Source organism: Lagopus muta, chromosome 10 (assembly GCF_023343835.1).
Source record: "Lagopus muta isolate bLagMut1 chromosome 10, bLagMut1 primary, whole genome shotgun sequence".
In the NCBI taxonomy this organism is placed as follows: domain Eukaryota; kingdom Metazoa; phylum Chordata; class Aves; order Galliformes; family Phasianidae; genus Lagopus; species Lagopus muta.
The window spans coordinates 9,814,028-9,834,922 of record NC_064442.1 but is presented as its reverse complement, the minus strand read 5'-3'; the positions used below and the strand labels follow the sequence as shown (position 1 = coordinate 9,834,922).

At 34.9% G+C, this 20,895-nt stretch overlaps 1 protein-coding gene across 4 annotated transcripts in view; it reads left to right on the top strand.

The window, feature by feature from the left end:
• The window catches only part of FGF7 (fibroblast growth factor 7), a 28,501-nt gene extending 12,429 nt beyond the window's left edge, over window positions 1-16,072 (top strand). For all 4 annotated transcript variants that reach the window (XM_048956703.1, XM_048956702.1, XM_048956700.1 and 1 more), the window contains exons 3-4: window positions 14,948-15,051; window positions 15,514-16,072. In XM_048956703.1, the coding sequence (XP_048812660.1) occupies window positions 14,948-15,051; window positions 15,514-15,708 (299 nt within the window). In that variant the 3' untranslated portion in view covers window positions 15,709-16,072. The remainder of the gene's footprint in view (window positions 1-14,947; window positions 15,052-15,513) is intronic.
• Window positions 16,073-20,895: the final 4,823 nt, after the last annotated feature.

The following is a 20,895-nucleotide window of genomic DNA, read 5'->3' as shown; positions in this document are numbered from 1 at the left end:
AATATAGGTTTTGGCATGAAAAAATACTCCCTCATTAATGTGCATAGTATTTGATTGAAAACTCAAAAACACAAAGATGTAATCAACATGAGAAAGTAGTCATGGAGAAGTACAGCATTAACTTTCTTTTCAACGTATATTCAGGACACGGGTGTTCTACTGCTATTGACTCACTGACAAACAATAAAGAACTATAATTAATAGCCTAAATAGCTGCTTTTGAGAGTGAAAAAAAGAATACTGTAGAGCTGTGGAGGAGTTAAGTTACTGAGTAGTGGAAAAGCTATCTAACACTGTGATTCATCAGGAAAAGTTTGCTCAGGAGTTGAAAGATCCATATTAGGAGAGAGAAAAATACTGATGGTTTGTAAAAGCCTGGCTCTCCTGAAATCAGTCTGAGTTTTGTTACTGATGCCTACTAGAGGGCTGAGGAGTTAATTTAAAGGATGCCAAGTAGTAACTCTTGCTTCTGCAATTCCATGTTCTTTTACTTTAAAATACTTTTTTGTAACATTGGTGGTACAGATTAGGCATAAAGAAAAATAAAATTCTTGTTCCAGCATTAATCTCTTCCTGACCTTCAAGTCAGAATTATTTATCTGTATTTTACTGACATCTATCTCAGAGTAAAATTCCTATTTCTATCTACTCTACAGAAGATACAGGCTTAAGGGCACAATACATCATGATATACTCAATCTAGGATATTCAACTAAAAAACAGTTGTCCATTACTTCTCAGATTTATGTGCAAAATTACCCTTCTGTATAAGATATAAATAGAAATTTGTACTAAGTTTTCTGGAGCTATAATAAAACCACAGACCCACATATCTATACGGAGTAGAAACCATTTGCCTTATTTACTCTTACATTTAAGTATATATATTGAATAGTAGAATTATAAAAATCTATTTTTGCAGAAATTATTCTACAGAGTAACATCTGCATTCATGTATGAATCAAGAATACACTGATAGTCACAGATGAATTCACATCTCACAAAAAGAGGATAAGATGCACTTTGTTTCATGCTGAGTGGTACAAACAGACCTTCTCGGTCAGCTTTGGTACTTCATCTCCAGCAGTGTTCTGTTGCAATAAGCAGGAGTCACAAATATTTTAAGAAAGAAAAGGTTTATTCACCACATTAACTGCTTGGAACACTCATAATTGCTTTAGTTAGAACAAAAGCGTATCAAATTCTTTACCAAGAATAAGTTTTTTGTATATATTTTAAAAAGTATCAGTGTGGACAGAGCCAAGCTCTGTGCAGCAGAACTGCATGGTCTTCCAGGCTTCTGTTGAGTCTAATATTGCACAATAACTTTTATGTTATGAATGCTAGGTAAGAATCATACCATACAGAGAAGAAACATTCATACAGTATTTATAAACAGGCCTGCAAACTGAATCTCATAAGCTCAAATTTGTAAAAACTTAACGCAAATCCTCCACAGAATAAAAATCTGAGGAAAACACTGTTTGCACATATACCTTCTGCTACTCAGCCCATAACCTGATAAATCCAGTCATGTGAACCCTCTTGCTCTGTGATCCTGTAGAAGAAATCGCTGCCATTTTGCTTTACCCCTTTTCAGAGAACATTCTAGTTTTCCTGCTTGAACAAGGTCCTAGCTGAACGTCCTTTTCAAACATCTACATTTCATACACCAGCTGCTTTCCAGATTTTAAAGCAGTCCGTATAGTCTGCTACAGATTGTTTATGTATCCCCTCTATAGAGCCTGTCAAAACTCCATGACATCGATGCAAAAAAAGCAAAATAAGAATTATATGAATTGTCACAGAGAAAATAAAAAGTGAAGCATTCCCAAAAGCCCCTGTCTGAAGCTGTTATCAAATGCTTGAGTGGTATGAGATCTTCCATTTGTCTAAAGATCAAGAGGAAAGTCTGTCTTTATGCTTATGCCAGTGCACCGCACTGTAGTCTATCAAATCGGCTGTTTGATTATTGTCAGAGATGGAAATTTGGAATGCTGCCAATATAATAATATGGCTGTTGAGATGAATCTGAATTTAAGATATTAAATATTTTAATAGACTGGTCATAGACAACTTTATTATAACGAGCAACAGTGTAGTGATAACGTAGTACCTGTAGTAGCTGTGCGTTGAGAAACAGGACAACTAACTGCTGCAATTCACAGGTACAGAAAAGCTCACACCTTTCCTTCTGCAGTTCAGTGCCATACAACATATTCCTTACCTGGTATGGAAATTAAAACGTTTCTTTCACATTGTAAATAGTTTCCTATGGCTACTTGAGAGACTACTGCTAAAGCAGACCAATTTTGCTAATGTTTTAAAATTGAACTGAATCGTGTTGGGTTAATTTCTATCAAAAGGCTTCTTTAATCTTTCTAAAGGACTTGGTCACTATCAGCTAGGTGCTTAAGGAAGGCTGTGAGGCAGCAGTGTGTACAGAAGATCCCCTCTTAAACTGCCCCGCAGGGTGGCTACTGGGGTAACAAAGAACAAATGGCTGACAATGCAAGGCAGCTTTCCAACTTCATAGTTTCCCTTTTATATGTTCTCCTTATGTACCCTTTGCTGACTTAAATGATTATAATGCGACTGAAATAAACATAATTACACTGATTTACACTTGGGGGTGTAACAATTAGAACAAAAGCTAGAGAAACAGAAAATTGTGTATGCAAACCAATAACACATAACAGAAATGTGCTTTCAAGAAACTCAGTGTAATTTGGCTAAGGCTATGCTCTGTTAACTGTTTAGTCTGCTGTCTTAACTCCATGACATTTCACAGTTTAGCTGGGACTGATAACTTCTCTTGAGAAAATAACGTTACATTATTACATCACAACACACTGGCAGTAGTTCTAGAGCCCATTTTTTCTTCTAAGGGTACGAGTTAAGTTCAACTAAAATGCTGAATATTATTTCCATGTTACACTTGAGAAAAGCAGAGCGCAGAAAGGCTGTGCACCAGTGACAGATGGTGCAAGGTGCTTTTTACTGTGTGCAATGTGATGAACGATCCCAGTTGCTACTGGAATTGGGTTTCATGGCCATGGCCACCACAAGTGCTTTTATGACAGAATCTTTCTAGAAAAGAAGATCTGTCAGCACATACTATGAAAATGAAAATAATTAGCTATACGCCCCAGGCATGTGTGTACAAACCCATCGCATTTCAGAGTCTGCTGCAAATAGCCACAGATGGCATTATAAGGAATTCACTTTGGGAAATACTTACATGACATTAGCTGCAATAGTTTTCTCACTTACTTCACGATAATTACACGTGTGGGCAAAACTAAGTGTATGCATAACTATTTCTGTCAGCAAACTCAAAATGGTTAACACCTGATTTCCTCTACATGCTAACATTTGAAGTCAAGACTGAAAAAAATTTAAAAATGACTTTGAAACTGGATAATTGAGCTGCATTTAAAAAGGCAGATTACAAATCACAGCAATAAATAAATACAAAATAAACGAGAAATCTGGCTATAGCTCCCACAGTATATTTGCTCTGGCAACACTAATTGGTCCTGAGTCAGAGAAACAATTTTCTCCACTGCTGCTGCAGCTGTTTTTCTCAGTTTTGCTGTGAAATCATTGAGCTAGAAAGTACTAGAGATTAACTTGAGGAAAGTAACTCATCCATAAACATCTGGTCATGTAAATAAAAAGAGAGGTTTTAAAAACCTGCCTGTGTGTAAGTCAGAGGCAAATATCATACTGATTTTGATAGTCATGTTGATATACTGGACAGAATTTTTAGAGTAGTGAGTAACTCGAAGTAAATTAGTGATATCCGATGAAATGAAGACAAAGATTTATTAAGCTATTTTTTTAAAAAAGACAGAAAGACTGTTGGGTAATTAACACACCTGTTGATCCCTAATGTGAGTTAAGACAGAAGAAATATCAGGTATAAAATCCTTATTTATTTATGGGAATTAGATCAGATCATTTGATTGGTTTTGACTCAAGGTTTGAGTTTGTTGGTTTGTGGGATTTTTTTCCCCACTTTCTCTTTCCATTAGCTTACATTTCAGTGTTTGCTCTATTATATATTTTCCTAATTCAACCGAATTCTAAATTATTTGTCGGCAGCAAACAGAAGAATTTGAGAGATCACATCATATAAATATATGTCCAGCAATGTTTTGAAGGCAGAAAGAATGAGCCAGATGGTTTCTATCACTCCCCACTCTGGTGCAGGAAGGAGTTAGGATGGTTTTCTTAGCAGCTTCTTACATTTTGTACCTTGAAAGGAATTATATACTGCTTGCTTGTGTTCTTGTGGACAATGTAATTGATGTAATTTAGATGTTTGTCTTAATCTGTTCCTACCCCAGGTAGCAGATCTGATTTGGAAATCCAACTGAAATGTATTCAGTTGGGTAGCACTGGCCCTGTATTTGACTGAAGTACTTAGAGTACAAAAAGAGGTATATCTATCCCAGAAGAGATTTCAGTGTTTATGAATTAAATTTTCTTAGCTGTGTGAAACAGAATTGTTCAGTCCAAAATTAAAATCAATTTAAATTACTCATCCCTATGCCAGCAGCTCTTCAGTATAAAATTAAGCTCTGGAATACTTCCTTATATGTTCACTTTCTGAATTTTACTGATTTTAAATAATTCAGTTACTAGCCACATCAGGAAACATTTTCACTATGAAAAAACTGCATTTCACTGTATATTTAAAATAATAATATAGTTTTCAGCCCTAAGAATGCCATTATGATCCTTCTGTGAGCATTTAAAAATGGATCTCAGTAATGTTTGCCAACAATGTAGAGTTATAAATAATTCTGAGAGAATAGGGGGGAATTTTTAGACTCTTTTTGTCCCCAGCATGCAGCTACGCTATTTGTTTCCCAAGCCCATGTCAGGGACCAGAAAAGCTGGCATAGAAATGGCTGGAGACACTAGACTATGCAGAACAAAACAGCCAGTCCTCGTGAGTGAGGGGATACTGCATATGAAAAAGAGCAAGTTTTGGTTCAGATGTATTTTTGTCTCCTGTAACTGGACGAGCCCAGAGTGCCATGATACATTTATGCCGTCTTTCCAACTGCCTGCACCCCCTTATCTGGGTGATAAGTTGTAACATTGCATGAAATGCACCTGGAAATGAAATTCTTCAGAGCACAAAACAAACAAGTAATCAATTTCTTATTAAAAAAAAAAAAAAAAAGTGAATATGGATTATTCTTCTTAGAAAAACAGATGAAAAAGTCTCCCCATGAAAAGACATGACTAATTTTACATCAGCTATGATTGCTAATTCTACACAAGAAAAGGGGAAGGAAATTTAACCCACAGTGACATTGGGGGATATTTCCAAGACAGCAGCTCTTTATTACATGAAAACATGAAACAGGATAGTGACAAGAAGAAGTTGATTTATTTATAGATTTTTGCATTATATAACAATGTGAAGAGACAGGACGCTCTGGCCTAATGTGGAATTTTATAAGTTTTAGATTAGTAAAATAGCTGAAGGGACCAAAGCTCTGAATTTGAGAATGAACTCATTTAGCTGTGAAAAGGCTAATCAGCAGTTTCACACAGTTTTGCTAGTCTGAAGCAAGATCCTTAAAGTCTCCAAAACTAAAAGAGATTGCTCATTCTAGTGAAATTGCCACGGGAGATTTAAATACTAGAGATATCCTTGATATGACTGTGATTTGTTGTTCAGCACTAAACAATTAATTTTTACAGTACTTGGAAACACAATTACTTTGTAAACAGGCATTCCATTATCCTTTTTTCCATTTTTAATATCAATAAATTGTTATGCTATAATAAAAGAGTGCTTTTTTAGATTGGGGATTAAGATTTGGATTTTATAGGACACTATTAACTTGAAAAGATATACTGTTTTTCTCATTGAACCATACATTTAGCTCCAAGGCAATTTTTATTGGAGGGAAATTTAGTTTCCAACAAAAAAGAGAAACAACAACATATTGTATAAGATGCTGAGCAATAAACTATTTATATGCACAGTGGAGATCAGCAAAATTGAAGGGTTCTAAATAAGTTTAAAGAGAAAGTGAATGGCTGATTGGGACAGCAGGTTATTCCACTGCCAGTACTGCATACTGCTGCTCACAAGTCAGACCTTGCAACTGAGAAGTTCCATAGTTTTACAATCTACTTTAGAGAAGAATGTCATATCCTTCTGATTTTAGAGATCAAATCAATGGAAAAATTGCAAAGACAGTGGTTGCAAGCACTAACGTTCCCAAGAGATGTTTGTAGGAGAGGTGATTTTAAGTCTAATAGCTTAGCTCAATTCTTATTATGCTGTCAGTCAGAATGAAGAAGGAAGCATTTGATTTGCAAATCTAACCCACCAACATTAGCAGAAAGTCAACATAAAAACAAAGCAAAACAATACAGTGCAAGGGAAGATATTTTCAGAAATCCTAAGCTATTTCTCTTCAGCAGTAATTCACTCACAATTCAGTTACTGAAATCCACACTACTCCACTGCAGTACTCAGTGGAGGTAAGATTTACTGAGTGCTGCAAAACAATGAGCACTGCTTCACATGTATCACTCACTTTGAAAAGTAACTAGAAAATGTATTTTGGCTTTTAATAATTCTTACTGCAGATCAAATACGATAAGTTTGTGGGTAAAAAGGCTAGATATTCAAACCAGACTTCTTGTGCAGTGACACCAGTGCTACTTATTCAGACAGCCAGATGATACCTTGGATGATGCACATGAAACTCCAAATACTTTGCACAGCGCAGACTTAAGAGGAACTTAGCTTGCTCCTTCCTTTTCTGACATAATGGTAAACACAAGTCCAAGTACATATTTTGTAAGTAAAATAATGACATTTCTAAACAGTAATTTTAGGAATACTTCTCTGCCATTAATCGTGATCCTTTAAACAACTACGGTTGGAAATTACAGAGGAGGAAAGCAGGAGTTTTAAGTGCTTTGGGTATTTGCCCATGGTAACCAAATGTCTGGGACAACACTGAGACAAGTAGCTTCAGCTGCTTCACTGAAAATCCTTGGCAGACTTGTACATTGTTTATGTGCAGGTCATTCTTATAGTCAAGTGCATATCTAGAATGCTTCTCATAGTCTATGCATGCACAATAAATGCATGGATATGACACAAAGTCTCTAAATAAAAACTTTTTTAGTCTTTCATATTGGTCTCTGCCATAATAGCAAAATATGTTACATGTTTCTGCCATAAAATCCATATTTTGAGTATCACAGGGAGAAGCAAGTACACTGCAGTGAAAAAAAAGGGAAGTGATAGTGAATATACATACTGCTGAGACTTGTCTGGCACCTTGTTTTCTGTTACCATAAGTAATGGTTTATTCAAAACATATTAACAGACAGAAAATTCCTGAGAAGGGGGACAATCGAATCTCTGCTATGAAAACTATTACGATGTACACTTTCTGACCTATTTCTACTTACAGAGCATATGATCATACGTTCTACAAGGTATCACCTGGTAAACACTTTCCCTCTCTTGCTAAACAGTATATAAAATAAGAAAGAAAATTTGGCGTTCTGTCAGTTATAATTTAACAATGGGGGTATGGTAGAAAAACAACTAAATATTACAATATCTCTTAATAACATTATTACCATTAGATTTGAGAGAGAACAAGCACACACATTTGCCTGTGTAAATACAAACTTTTAAATGCATGAGTTTAAAAATAGTATTAGGAAAATAAAATAACTTAAGCACAATAATACTCCACACATACACTGCTATGGGTTACCATTTTTTGAAGCCAGTGACTTATAAAACTACCTAATTAAACTACTCATACGCTTTCAGAAATCCAGTACCGACAGATTTCTCTGCAAAAGCATTTCAAATGCAGTATGGCAGCTGATGAATGTATTTATTGTGCTGCCTCACTCAATGCACGCAGGCACTGGTGACACTGAGAACGCCTTCTGAAATTCTGTGATTAACCGTAGTGATTTGTGTTTTCTTGTTTTAGGAGGTACAAACAAACATTAAATCATTAAATCAGTAAAACCCAGATCAAAAGAACAAATTGCATTAACGACTGTCTTGTAAGCAGCGAGTGCTTTCTTCTTGGCCTTGAATCGTTTTTCGAAAAGTCACTTGGATTCATAAATATGTACTCCAAATTTAATTAGAAACACAAGTCAGACATATCTTAAAAGTTTCATTTTGTTTTTACTTATTCTCCATCCAAGTTTTTTTCTACCTTCTGTTTCCCCATTTGAAATTTCATGTTTTATCTCAAGAGGATCCTGACTAGGAAAGGATCCACAAGCACATTTGTCACAGCATTTAGCTGTCAGTGCCAGCCTCCTTCCCTCAAAAATTCAGCAGTAGAATGCTTTTTCAACTTCAGTACTCAGGTGTCAGTTAAGTACAGTAAATATATAAATTATACGTAAAGTATTTTAAAGGATTTAGAATATTTGTAAAAATAGTTTTAGATATATTGTTAGCTTTCTGAAAAAAATAGTAGAAATATAAAATAACAACTAACAACTGGACATTTTATTTTGCTTTTCTTTATTAAAAACCCTACTTTGCCTCTTCTTCCCTTCTTTTGAGCATTTAGAAGACTACAGAAGTCTTCATAGCAGTAGGCAAAAACATCTGTACCTAGCAGAACACAAAAATACTGGGATGAAATTGCTGCTGGCCTTGCTGAAAAATCTACTGGATGTAAACACTTCTCTTTGTATTGATGCCTAGAGACATTCTGATACTAACAAATAACAGTAGTAGTGACCAGAAATACAATGGAACATTCAGAGGATACCCACAACATACGACACATTTGGGAAAAGAGTCAACTGATGGTAGACTGAATACAACATTCTATAAAAGCTCTTCTTAAACCTCCCACAATCTCACCACCCAACGCACTGGGGCAGCTCCCTTGCGTGTGAAAAGATAACTCGCTGATTATTTTTGTTCTCTGTTCTTTAGCAAAGAAACCCAAGGCGATTCAAAACACAACTATCAAATAACACCAGAAAGGAAAAAGAAAAATCTCACAGGAGAATGCTCAATTTTGTGCTAGTGATGTATCTGATGTAGCTAAATGCCAATTTCTCTACTCAAATTTCCAGCCCAAGGCACTGTCCTGTTCGCCAAGTGACAGCCATGAAATAAGTTCCCAGGTACACAAGTGTATGTGTAAAGCACTGAGCAACTGCCATTCTAGACCAGAACGCATTTGTCTCCAAAAACTGAACTATATTCCACACACTAAAACTGCTCTGTTAACTTACAGGGTTGCTTTCTGTCTTTATTTTTTTTCTACTGGATTTTATATCAACTGTCTGATATTTAATTTGCCTGGTTAAAAAGACTGCTGCCAGCATCCATAGTCATCATTTCTAAAGAGAAATCATAGCCTGTCTCAGATGAGTGTCCTTTAGGTACACCAGGCAGATTTTCAGGTCTGCGGGAATCTTCATTCACTCTGGCAACTTCGAGCTATATTTGATACACTGACCATACAACCATATTAAATTGTGTGGAATTTCATGCTGATTTAATAGATTTAATAGAAATTACAGTTGTTTTCAGTTTTACATCCCCATTTTCAGTTGGTTGTTTTTTTGTTTTTTTTCCCTTTCTGGCTCTAATTTGATTTCTTTCCCAGCTAATTTGTGGTATATTCAAGTCTTCTTTTAAACCTTTCCTAAATTTTTACATGGATTCTTCAGACAGAGCAACTGGAAAACATGGTTTACGTTTTCATTTTTAACTCAATCCTGTATAAGACTTGTTTGAAGTTTGACTTGTGAACTCACTATCATCATCATCTTAATAATTTAAGCATGTCTTCAAGTAATTTTGAAATTATTAGAATTTTAAAACCGTACTCAGACGAAACAATTCTCAAAACCTGTGTACAAGAATTTTCTCTTTCCTCCCCTGGCTTGGTGAATTTTTCTTTTTCGTGAACAGAGATTGAAAAGATTAGGACTTTTTACTTCAAAAGGAAGCCTCAAAGAATGGACTTGCTGAAATAAGACAATGAATGCTGTACTATCACATCGAGCAGGTTATCCTTAGCAGAATTTCTGACCGTCCATTTTAGTTCTTCATCATTTCTCTGAAGTATCAGGTGCTAAACTAACATTTGGGAACCTACAATGACAGACCACATGTAAGACAGCTCTCTATTTTTTCTAGATATTGTGGTTTATATACACTTGAGGTATAAAATTACCCACAAAAAAACAGCACAACATAGTAGGTTTTCTTCTACTACCATTTTTCTGCAGTTACTGAGATTTACCCACTTCTACTGACTCAGCTAACAAGAACTGAGCACAAAAATTTAGCTTCACAGTGAAGGACCAATGAAATTAGCACGTTTTCTTTCATATAAACTCATGTCTTAAGTACTGTTAAAAATGGTTCATTAGAATGGCAAGGATTGCTTGACTGAGATTACTGTCCACATAAAGCTAATAAAACTAATCTTTAGAGAGAACTGCTGTATTGTCGCTGATTTAAATAACATCAGTTACTCAAAATCAAAGACCTTCCCACATTTATAGAACAATGACATTTCTGAGTTACTTTCCAGTAAACCAAATGTTCTTCCTGGTTTGTCTTATCAAAGACTCAATAGTGGTACTGAATTTCAAAGCAAAAAGGAGAAGAAAAAAAAAGGTGAATTTATAAAACAAGAAAGAAAGAAAACCTAAGAAGGCCTCATAAAAAGATCTCATTCACAGACTTGGCTAAATGTAATAATGAAAACTGTATTATAAACTATAAACGTTAAGAACATAAGGATAACCATATCAACTGAAATGCTGATTTATTTTTGCTCAGCATCCTTTTTGCAAGAATCACCAGTTACAGATGATTACAGAACTGACAGAAGAAATAGGAAATATCTGTAGTTGACCAAAATTCTGGTTGAACAGCTTTCTTAGCTCATGACAATTACTGGTAGACCAGGTTCCTACCCACAACAAAAAACCTTAGTATCCATTTGCCATCATGTAATTTCTCTTGTAGTAATGGAGTATCAGGAGCACACAGAAAAGAACGACAGACCAATACAACTATAATGCCATGTACTGTAATCTTGATATCTTCATATCTTGACTTAATACAGATTCTGAATGGAAGTTAAGTAAGGAAGGACAACTAAAATGCATTTTCTCTATTTTATGGATGTTATTTTATTTTTTTGTATATCCTCTAGCAATTTCCTACTCTATTGCTATAATAGAGAAATTCATTTTTATATTTATATACATTGTAAAATTATAATCTGAAGAGACAGTGATTTCATTATGCGTATCCCTATAACCTCAGAGTTTGTGTTTAAATCAAGTTGCATATTAAAAAAATAAACAAACAAAAGATTATTGGATGTTTTCACAGTGATATTACACTGCTTATAAGCATTATGATTCCTTTGATTATTTAATAGGTGTGGAGGGAAAAACAGCTCACCTTATGTCTTGTGTGCTCAGAAGCAACTTATAAAGCAATTAAAAAAAGTAATGACAACTCTGTCCATATTAAATTTAATATTACTGAAAAATCATTGCTCCTGGTCTGTGGAAGGCCTTTGATATTGAGCACCAAATTCAATCACATGACATAACTGTAGTGCTGGCTTGGATAAATTAATAAACCTTCAGCGTATGACTTCTCAACCTGATCAGCTTCTTTGCATGGTTTCCGTATAAAGGAAAGCTTTTTGATTTCTTAAATGTCCATGACACTTTGCAGTGAACAGAACAAGTGAAATCCATACAAAAGATAATATGTAATGTCTTAATTTTCCAAAAGTTTACTAGAAATGTTTCCCTTCCCTATATGATATAATTGAAAATTTTGATTAATTGTAATAATGATTTCTGAAACAAGTAGATAAGTTACTGAGGCAAAGACTCGAGAAGAAAAGGAGGTTTACCATATGCTGTCATCTTGCTAAGCAATTTCAGTCATATGTCTTCAAACAGAATGAGAAGCTTAGTGATGATTCAAGTTAAAAAGTAGATGTGAAATGCTGCCTCGGAAACCTAAATCTAATTAATGCTTTGCTAGAAAAGGAAAATTTCTCTTCTGGGGACTGGTTAAGATACAGCAGAATAGCAATGACCTAGAACTAGGAACAGAAAAATGAGTACATGCACATTCTGTGACAGGCCATGACATTCTCTGAAGAGAATCATGAATGTACAAGCAGAGAATCATGAGTATACAAGCACTGTTTCCAGAGAACTCTCACTGGTTTCTTTTCTTTGTCTTGAACGTTGCCAATAGTACAACAGTTTTAATGTGTCATAATTATCACATAATTATTTATGTCATATTCCTTCACTAAAATTTATGGAGAGGTGCACAGAGAGAATACTTGAGAAACGTGCCATTCAGAGGCTTAAGAACATCTTTTGGTGTCTCATCACCTCTGAGTCAGGGTGTCCGATGTTATTTATGTGAAGCTAGCCCTAATCCTGGGGGACATAATTGCTTACAATTTTGAAATGAACACAATAATATAACTAACAGTATCAAATATGCATAATAATTTATGAATGCAAACTTGACTTTAATTATAAATCCATGGCTTTTTATGCACAAATTGCAACAAATACAAGGTAGAGCCTGTTAAAGATCTCTGAGTACATCTATCACATAAACTGTCATTTCAAAGAATGTACAGAATTTTGATAGATAATGTCTGTCATTCAGATTTCCTGTGCGAGAGGATTTTAAAATCTTTCTGCTTCCCTTATTTCTACCCTGAACTCATCAACCAGAAAAACTATTCTGAGTTTTATTTAGATGGCGTTAAGCGTCCGAATTAAAGACATTTCTATTTGAACTGAATAGAAAAACAAATACCCAAAAATGAAATAAAGTAATTCCTACAGGTCAGTATGTCAATATCTACTTCATTTAAAAAAAAAAAAAAAAAGCTAAAACAACATAAAAATTCTAATAATAATATTGCCTTAGGCAAAAGCTTTTGGCACTTCCTTCTTAAAAGCAATAGTATTTCTTACTCCTGTAACTTCAGCCAACAGCAGCTTACTCAAAGAAATCTCCATTCCTATTACAATGACTTGTTTTACAAACTCATTCTGAATCTTTCCTTTTTTTCCAGTTCCATATAGATAGAAAATTCAAGCATAAACTTCAAAAAAGAAAAAGCCCTCTCCTTAAGATAACAGCTAGCATAGGCAGAAGAACAAATGGATATAAACTGTCACTGAAAAAATGCAGATTGCAAAATACTACAGAGTCTGTAGGCATTAAAATAAAACAAGCTCTGGAACAGCCTTTGGCGGAAACACTGGGGGCAAAGAAATAGCAACTCCAATTTAGTATTGGCAACGTTTATGAAAAGAGAATTATCTGATGCAATTCCCAGGCTAGCAGAGCACTGGACTTGATGACCCAGAGATCCCTTCCACTCTCATATTCTTTGTTTGGATAGATGCAGATGTTCATCTGTTTTTCAGCCTCGCTGTGGTTTCTCTCAAGTGAAATTTAAATGAAAGTTAATATAATTTTTGCAAGTTTCAGTCAGAATTGCCCTTTGTAAGAATTGTTAGGCCTGCAGCACAGTGAAACTTCTCAAAGAATTCTGAAAGCTTTACTTAAAGTTGGCTTACATTAAGAAGCGTAACTGTTCAGAGAAATGAATACCCAGCAGGGCACACACTAAGAGAAGAGGTAACTGATCTACAGATGGGGAAAACAGGAGTGAAAAATAGAAATAACAGGTCGGGATTGATAGAATGGTAATATGAAGGAAGGGAAGAAAGCAAGATAGAAAGAAAAGAAAGCAAAAAATATTAAGATATAGAGAAAGTATAGGGAAAGAAATATCAGCAGCATTCATGCCTTCTTAAAAAATAACTATTGACAAAAATATTATGTGAGGTAGCTGAAAAGACTCAATACAAATTTGAAAGGACGGGTTTTGCTCAAGAGGAAGGTCGCTGTTCAGGTGACAAGCTCACACAGTTCTCCTCCCTCACTCCTCTCCCTGTGCTTAGCTACTGAGTTCCTGCCTATAGTTGAACTGGCTGTGAAGGATTCTTTTTCCTACAATACAAACATACTACATAAAGTTCTGTATGTGACCCAACATGGAGAAAAGCCTCTCAAACTCAGAAATGTAAATCTAAACCATTGCTTAAAACAATAGTAACATTCAAGCTTGAAAACAACCTGGCATTCCTTAATACCTTACTTTAACCTAAATATACTTTTATGTTGCAAGTAACTTAAATGTATCATAGTAACTATAGAAAGCTATTGCTAATACATATCAGCCAGATATGAAATGCTACAGAAATATATAGAAAAACACTAAATTTTTTCTGATTTTGAATAAATAAGCTCTCTGTGCAATGTTTAATTATTTTCAAATACAGGTATCTTTGCCATTCCTATCAGTCATAAAAGCATGCAAAGGTCAAACAAATACCTTACATAGAACACCGTGGTCTGTTTCCTATCGCTTGCAAGTTGTAAGGTTTACACTTGTTCATTTGTGATACAGCTACACTTGTCTTGAAAATAAAGGCTTTAAATAAATTCTTTGAACCTTGATGGCTACAGATGTAATTCTTCTAAATGAAACCCAGAGTCTGATACGTTCTAAGATACACTGATTCTTTGAAAATACAAAAATTCTTTATATTGGCATCTCAATTTCAGTAGATATTTAAAATGCATCATGCAAATTGTAAGTGGCTGCGTGCAGACATGATCACATACAGAAAATTTTTAAAATCTAGCCCTTTCTTCACATGAATAAAGAGGATAAATATTTTTCCTAATAAATGCAAATACGGATTTTCAATAAGCACAGAATTATATTTGTTTAAGTAAATCATACAGGTTGACTGGAAAACAGGTATTCTGCATCAGTGTGATTTTCCCTCTGTACATTTGCAGGTATTCTAGAAATCCGAACAGTGGCAGTTGGAATAGTGGCAATCAAAGGAGTGGAAAGTGAATACTTTCTGGCAATGAACAAGTCAGGAAGGCTCTATGGAAAGGTATGGAAGTTAAATTCTCCTCAATCTTGTAAGCAACCACCACACCAACTTCTCCAACGTCATCAACTATCTTATAAAAAATGTGTCACATTTTGTGTGAAATAGTTTGTCTGAACTAAAGCCCTAAAAGTTAAAATGTGCCCCACGTGTGTATGACTTTCATACTCACTTTGGAAATTCAGTTACTGGAGCTTGTGTTCTTTTTTAAAACGTGAAACATTAACAGGGAATATATAAAGTTGAAGAATTCAATACTCAGTTTCAGAAACATAATTTGTTATCACTGTTAATGATATTCTTTGATTATTACTAATATATCAACTTGTTTAATATTCATAGTATTAAAAATATGTAGCTTGCATGATGAACCTTTTTCTCCTATCTCCCCCAGTCTAAGTATTCTCTGACTGCATTTAAAAAACCCCTGTACTAATTTTACTCTGAATTATTTATTCTCAACAGAAAGTATGCAATGAGGATTGCAACTTCATAGAACTAATTGAAGAAAACCATTATAATACATATGCTTCTGCAAAATGGACACACAAAGGAAAAGAGATGTTTGTTACTTTGAACCACAAAGGTGTTCCCATGAAGGGTAAAAAAACAAAGAAAGAACACAGAGCATCCCACTTTCTTCCTCTGGCAATATCCTAATCATACATGATCTGTACAGAACTAGTTCCAGCAGGAAGATTATTTTTAAGAAGATTATTTGACAAGGTATCAAGAGAGGCTGGAATACTACTGAGAAACTGAACAAGCTGGACTTGCGCATTTATGTTTATTTTTAAGAGACTACGTGGAAAAGATTTGAAAATATACACAAAACCAGATTTCCTAACTAAAAGCTGTAAAAAATTCTAAAGAGTTGTACAATCATTATCTTAGTCATTTTAACTGGGTAGTTTCTTAAATTAATTTACCCTGAAGAATAAGTCATGACTTGATTATCTGATAATATTTAATTTAAATGAAAAAAACACACACACACACACAAAAAAAAAAAACCAGAAAACAATCTGCTTCTTAAATATGGCTGCTATAATAATAATAAGCAGATGATAATGTTGTGTAAAATATGTCAGACTTTAAGGCTGCTGGAACGAGTTGTCAGATTATCAAGTCAATAGTAAGCGTGGAGGCTGAGCAGTATTTTAAATACTTCCCCAAGAAGCCGCTATCCTATACATAAACTATATGATCAGAAAAATATATAATCTTGTAAATGTCTATTGTTGCATTCAGATAAAAGAGTTAGTTTGGAAAAAATAAGTTTACTCTACTACAAAAATGTTCCTATCTATTAATGAAACAAATACTTAATGCTGCTCTAAAAGACGTTTCAAAATAGTGTATGTAAAATAATAGGAATAAATAACGTACTTCATCTCACTTCTCACAAAGTAACAATTTATATAACGACGAAGCAAAAATTCAGACATATTAAGGTATTTTATGTAACATATCCTATCTTTTGTATAATTCCTGTTAGGGCATACAGCTTTTAATTTTTTTTTTTTTTCCAACCTTATACATGCTTTTTCTGTTGTTACAGCATTAAACTTTATTTTAAGTTGTATTTGAACTTTATTGTTTTAAGTTATTTAAATGTTATTTATATAAAAAAAAAACTTATTAAGCTGCATCTGTTTCATATGCTTTTAATTCTAAAGGAATAACAAAATGGTCTGGCTGAGATGCAATGAATTTCTTTCTGTGACCAGACACAAAGTCTAGTACACAACCCTCTTGCCAACATACGTTGGATGACAGACAAAAACGACAGCCTGCAGCAAATCGCACAATGGACATCTCAAAGGAAACAATGCAAAAACATAAAAAATCTTTGCCACACGCTCAAGTTGATTTAATAGCAGCTCAGAGTTATACTAGGTAAAAGAAAGTTGCAGAATAAGTCCTCAGATGGTGGAAACAATCCTCAGAGAACAGTGTAAGAACCCGTATGTCTACTCTGAAAGACCAGCCGAGATCCAGGTGACGTGATGAAGAGACACATTACTTTTCTAGGTATCAAAGTGTTTAAGTAAGCCCTATATGGCTGAAAAGTTACTTCATCCTGTTCAGTTTGCCTACAAGTTTTCTCAGCATTGTGATCTGTGCTCAAAGATCACCAAAATTTAGCTAAAACAGCTGTTGCACAATCATTACCAACTTGGGATGGAGTCAAGTGGAGTTAATGGACTTAAGTGCTCTACTTTTCAGCACAGGTATCTAGACACAATCTTTTTTTTCTACATATTGAGACACCTTCTTTGTAACTGCACTCACACAGAACTGCCTGCAACAATTCTCTTTAAGAAATATATATATATCCTTTAACAACTATTTGCTTATTAAATACTATAATTTGGAAGTTACTTATGGAGTTTGACTTAGTATTATCACAAACTGAAGCGTAGATGTGAACCAGACCACGCAGAAAATTTGTCAATACAACTACATGGGTAAACATTCACTGTGCTTCTGCTGCTTGATCTATTGCTTGTTCAGGGAAAACAACAGACTGTACTATCAAGGAATACTTCTTGCTGGAAACTGTCTGCACTTCTCTGTGAATATATTAACACTGAAATAAAGCTCCTATTCACAATTAACATTAATATACTAGCACAAGTTTCTAGATACAAATTAGCTTAGTTGAAGCTTTGAAATAAAAATGGAAAAAGCAAAATCTCCCAAAGATTGTGTTTTAAAGCTCAGCTGAAGTTTAAACTTGTGTGCAAGTATGTATGTTCATATGCAAATATATGCAAAATAGTGCTTAAATTAGATACATATCGGTTTTTCTAAAGATCTTCTGATTATGTTGTTCAAGAATATAAGCATACAGTCAAGCAATTCTTGAGTCCCTAAGGTAATTTCCACGTACTGCTCTACGTTTTATACAATGCATTATTACACTACCATCCTCATTAGGTCAACCAAAGCTGGTTTGCATTTTACTGTTATATCTGACATATAGCTACAGGTGAATGGTTCAGCCCAAGCTCAAATCCCTGCAGTAGCACAGAGTCATGCAGCCTAGCATGTTGCAGTACCTTCCTTATGCTGACCTAGCAGTGGAGGTACTGTAATAGAGAAAAAAAAAAAATCAGATTTTTCCCTTTTCTTCATGGTTCTTTTCAATAATTTTCTGGCACTCTAACAAACAGTCTTAAAGGCTAAAACACATCCTAGTTTGTTCTATTCCAGTACAAAGTGGAAAAGATTAACAGAAAGCAAGATGAGATCCATCCAGTGTATCAAACTTGAGAATACCTTTAATTTAGAACTGCCTTCTAAGCAGAAATCCAGAAACATTTGAACAGTCTTATATAAAATAGAGCTGTAGAATTTGATTAGAAAAATTTGTAAACCAAACTGACTGCAAATTGATGGATTTGCAAATCAGTCATATAGCAATTAAAAGCCACCAAGTGTTAAAGCCTGAACTCTGTAAATAACTTCACAATACCTGGCTGAGGAAAGCAAGCTTGTAAATCTCAAGCATTCCAGACAATTCTAAACCTGCTTACACTCCAGATGTAAAAAATAGGAGGTCTTCTCCAACTCTGTTTAGAAGGCAGATGCTAGTTTACCAAAATAGGCTTCTTTCATTATGAAATGCTTTTACTAAGAGTCCTGGCACTTGAGAAGACTGACTCGTAATATAGAAGAGAAAAAAAGAATTAAACTCAGAGAAAATTACTTCCTGATGAGAATGAAGAATAATGCATATACTTGGCACAAAGTTTACAATGTTTTCAAACTGAAATCCAATCACAAAATGACAGAATGGTCGAGGTTGGAAGGTATCCCTGGTCCAAAACCCCTTACTCAGCAGGGCCACCTAAAGCAGGCTGCTCAAAGCCACGTCCACGCAGCTTTGGAGGATCTCCAAAGAGGGATACTCCAAGGAGAGTTCCATTGCTCAGTCACCAGAGCAGTAAAGGTTTCTTGATGTTAAGATGGAAGATATGTTTCAGTTTGCACACCCTGTCCTGGCACTGGGCACTACCGAAGAGATTAGCACCAGCTTCTTAGCATCCTCCTTTCAGGTTTGTATAAATATGGATAAGATGCCTTCCAACCTTCTACTTCTCCAGGCTGAAGAGTCTCAGTTCTCTCACAATTCATTATTACCTTGGACAGCATCAGTTTTGATAGACATAAAGCAAGTCATCAGCTAGTGACTGCTGAATTATCATGATTAATGTACTGGCCTTTGAAATTTGGTTCTGCTATAAATTTCACACGTAACTTTAAGAAAGCCATAGTCAAAGTCCTACTCCCTATGTAAGTAAAAGAGGTGCAAGCCTGACGCATGCTGCTAATACATTAAACATATTTCCATGCTATTTTTAAATCACCATAATAATTTTAGCAGGGCACAAGTCAGCAGGGGGGATATTGCTGAATTTATGCCTAAATTCACAGTGATTTCGGTCAACAACACAGGACACCATGTTGGCATGGTTAGATTGCTGTCTGTGTTTAAGCTAGCTAATGAAATTAGCTTGTTTATGTCTAACTGAGTTGCTGTAATATTACTGCATAGCACAGCAACATTACATGAGACCTCCAGATGAAACTGAACATGTGGAAACCATGGATGCTCAATTCTTGTGTAAGATACAACACACTGACAGCTAACTTGCCTACACACCCTTTTCCTATTGATTTTATGGGACATTGCACATCAAAAAGGATCTGGGCCAGTGACAAGCATCTCAGTGTTCATAAATGAGAACAAGAGACTATTCAACAAAACTGAGAGTGCCCTGAGAGCCTAAAGCACTGTGGTAGAGCACAGAATAGGATAATAATAGGAAAACTAAAATAGAAAGGCTTCTCCTTTTATTATATTTTCATAGGAAAAAATAAGTCATTCTATCTTCTTTTGCAAAGAAGCATTAGGACCACAATAGCTTTAGTGACTTCAAAAAAGTACTGTCATTGAAACAAACTCAGGCCAGAAGTGTTACTATAACCAACAACTGAGGTGATTTATTGAACCTGCTCTGCAAATAACCACTTTCTACTGAGTTTCATACACTTATTTTTCATGTACTAGCAAAATACTGTAATGACTGAACTTCAAAAGGCAAAGGAAACATGATTATACCAGAAGGAAACCATTGGAATTTATAAAAATCATGCAAATGTTTTCCACTGGCTTTTGGTTTTGTAAAAGCATATTATATTTTAAACCCACATGTTCCTCTGACAATTGTCTTCAACAACATAATGCACTCTGTTTCTAAAACCTGTACTGCAAACAGAACAACAAACAAAAAATGGATTTTATAAGCAAGAATTTCCTTCCAAGACTGCAACACAAAGACACTGACTTTCAATTTAAAAGAAACAGTGGTTCTTTTTTTTTCCCCCTTCAGTTATACTTGAAAAGAACTACTAAGGAAAAAAAGGAAAATTATTCAGGAAAGCTAACAGGCAGTATATAATGACAGTGAACCAGTTCATTTTACTAAGCCACAGAGGTGCGTAGCCAATCCACACACAGATTCTGCAAAGAATTCATTGGTAGAGAACAAATCCTTCAGTGAGCTCTCAAGAGCAACTCTTCCTTGTTGCTCACAGTGCACTGCACCCATAAAAATTCACACGGTTGTCTTACATCTACATTACAGGAGCAAGTTTGTGGGGAAATGATGGCACATGTTAGAAGACTTCCTTGCCTCTGATATTTCTGTGCTATTTCACTTAATTTAGGATTCCCTGAGTACATCATGCTCCAAACATTCTCTCCTTAACACTAATAAGTATGAGAGAAGCCTCTATCTTTTCCTAAGCATTTAACATAACTGTTGGGAAAATCTG